A 2,540-nucleotide genomic window follows, 5' to 3' on the forward strand; every position below is an offset into this window, starting at 1 on the left:
CACATAAGTTTTATTCTTGAAAGTGAAAGAGCAAAGACGTAACAATTTAATAATGTGTAATAATGTAGCATATATATAACTCTTAGATATTAAAATAATAAATACAATGTATTACGATGAAAAATTAAAGATATGACAGAGAGAGACAGGAGTTTAGATTTACAAGAAATCTTTTTTATACGTAAACAAGTTGAGATTGAATAAACCTGAAAAAAAATTAAATCTATTATAACGTTAGTATTGAACAAAATCGAAACAGATTATAAGAGAGTACAAGAATAATATAAAAAATTAAATGATTATATGCAGAAAAGAAAATTAATTATATACGTATATATATTATAAATATATATTATATATGCAAAAAGAATATTGTATAGAGGCAGTTTAAAGCTGTATACAAATGTTTTAAAATCGATTTAAATGTTTCAGTTAAATGTGCGTTTATAATATCTAAAATAGATAATTAATAAGAACACAATAAAAAAAGTATTTGTAAAACAAAATATAATACAATACCAACTGTACTAAGAAAGTTGTCAAAACAAAGACCAAGAAAATTTATATATTATTTTGTTTTCAGATATTTTTAAAAGCAAAGTAACGTACCAATAAATTTTTTGGCGACATGTATGTAATTATTTTCACACGCGTAATCACTTATCGTTATATCATATATAACGATATATTAATATGTTATTGATATTTTTCTTTTTAATTATCTCTGTCGGCATAATTAGACCCGCATTTAAGCATCTAAAATTGATGGATTAAGAAAATTAATTGTGAAGCTTCAATTTCGTTTTATAAACTAAAAAATTGATGATAGTAAGATAAATAACAAAACAATTAGATTATGTAATTTGTAATTTTTTTTAATTCCTACTGTGTATAATATGTATATGATACCAAGTAAAATAAAATATTTGATAAGAAGTCATGTACTACGTCCAATAATCATATATATGTATATATCATTAAATTAACTAAATAATTATAATTGACAGATTGTCTGAATATTGAAATTTATGTTAAAAATTAACGTCATGTTTAACGCATCATGTTTAGTTTTTAGCCATAATTATGCCGTATGTTTTTTCTTGAATTGCTAAATTTAAAATACAGATAACATTTTTTCTTAATTTTATATGCAATATACTTAAAATTAATTAATAATATAAATATTCATAAATGACACTTTATTCAAAGATAAAAAGAATATTATGTATTAAACATTATTAATAATAATCAAACATTCCATATTTTACCGGATAATTATAATTTGTAAATCTATGAGAATAAAAAAATTTTTTTAAGTCATTAATGCGTTAGTACAATCAAGTCTATTGAGAACAGATTTTGCAAGTGTCTGGCTACAAATTTTAATGGCAGAAAGGTTATAGATCTGACACATTTATGTAATAATGTTGACAGAATACTGGCAAAAAGTAACTTTTATCAATAAAATATGAGAGCAAAATATATTAAATTAATGATAGAACGTACAGCAGAATTAATGTTTCTACCACTGTCTCGTTACGTTAGTAGGCTCTGTCAACATAATATGAACTTAAGTAGACATATAATTAATGTAAATTTGCTAGTAATTTTTGTGTTTACTAAATATCAATTAATTTTAGTCATATATGTTGCAAATTATATGTTCAACTCTCGATATACCGTACATTAAAATTATAATTAGATTTTTCAATGTAATAAATATAAACGTTTTATCATATTTATAGTTATTCATAATTTTTACTATGACGAATTGCTTTGATGCTGAAATATAAAATTTTTAGAAAATTAAATAATATGCTGAAAATATATGCTTAATTACAAAATATATTACACTTGTACTATAATACAGACATTATTAAATTTATGATAATCTACTCGCATTAATATATGACATGAGTAACATTAGCATTACATTGCGAGGTAACAGCTTCTTCAAGTGTACAATCCAGTTTTCGGTAGCTTGCTGTACTTGGTCGTCGTCTACCACGATTACTTCTTGATCTTCGACCCTCTAATACAATAGCAAATATCTGAAACAAAAAGAATTACTTTCTAAATAAAAAAAATTATAAATGTCAAATAAATATGCATAAATTAAACTAACCTTTTGTTTATTATGATAACCTATGTATCCAGCAAGACAAGCCAAAGTAACGACAGTAAAATAAGTAAAGAAATGAGAATCATCTTCCGTTCTCATAGTAGAATATTCCGTTAATCTAGCATTATTATTCTTTTGTTCAAAGGTTTCTTGCATATTTTCATTTTGATTTCCTTTCAAAAAATGTATATATGTAAATATATAATTATATAATAGAATTAATTATATATAATACAATAAATATTCTTACCTGTATCTGGATGTTGAATTGTGTCATCTACATCTGAAAATACGCACACATAACGTTTATTTATTTGTTTATTGATATATATATATGTATTATACATAGCAGAAAATAAATATATAAAAAACACATATATACACATTGTTTATAAATTTATAAATAATTTAAAATGTA

The 2,540-nt window shown here is 22.7% G+C and overlaps 1 protein-coding gene across 1 annotated transcript in view; it reads right to left on the bottom strand.

The window, feature by feature from the left end:
* Nucleotides 1-1,837: 1,837 nt before the first annotated feature.
* The window catches only part of LOC108777706 (trans-Golgi network integral membrane protein 1), a 2,512-nt gene continuing 1,809 nt past the window's right edge, over nt 1,838-2,540 (bottom strand). Inside the window, exons 2-4 of the mRNA XM_018544664.1 lie at nt 2,373-2,405; nt 2,126-2,295; nt 1,838-2,051 (exon numbers count right to left, since the gene is read on the bottom strand). Of these exons, the coding sequence (XP_018400166.1) occupies nt 1,902-2,051; nt 2,126-2,295; nt 2,373-2,405 (353 nt within the window). The 3' untranslated portion in view covers nt 1,838-1,901. The remainder of the gene's footprint in view (nt 2,052-2,125; nt 2,296-2,372; nt 2,406-2,540) is intronic.

Source organism: Cyphomyrmex costatus, unplaced genomic scaffold (genome assembly GCF_001594065.2).
Source record: "Cyphomyrmex costatus isolate MS0001 unplaced genomic scaffold, Ccosl1.0 scaffold116, whole genome shotgun sequence".
In the NCBI taxonomy this organism is placed as follows: Eukaryota; Metazoa; Arthropoda; class Insecta; order Hymenoptera; family Formicidae; genus Cyphomyrmex; species Cyphomyrmex costatus.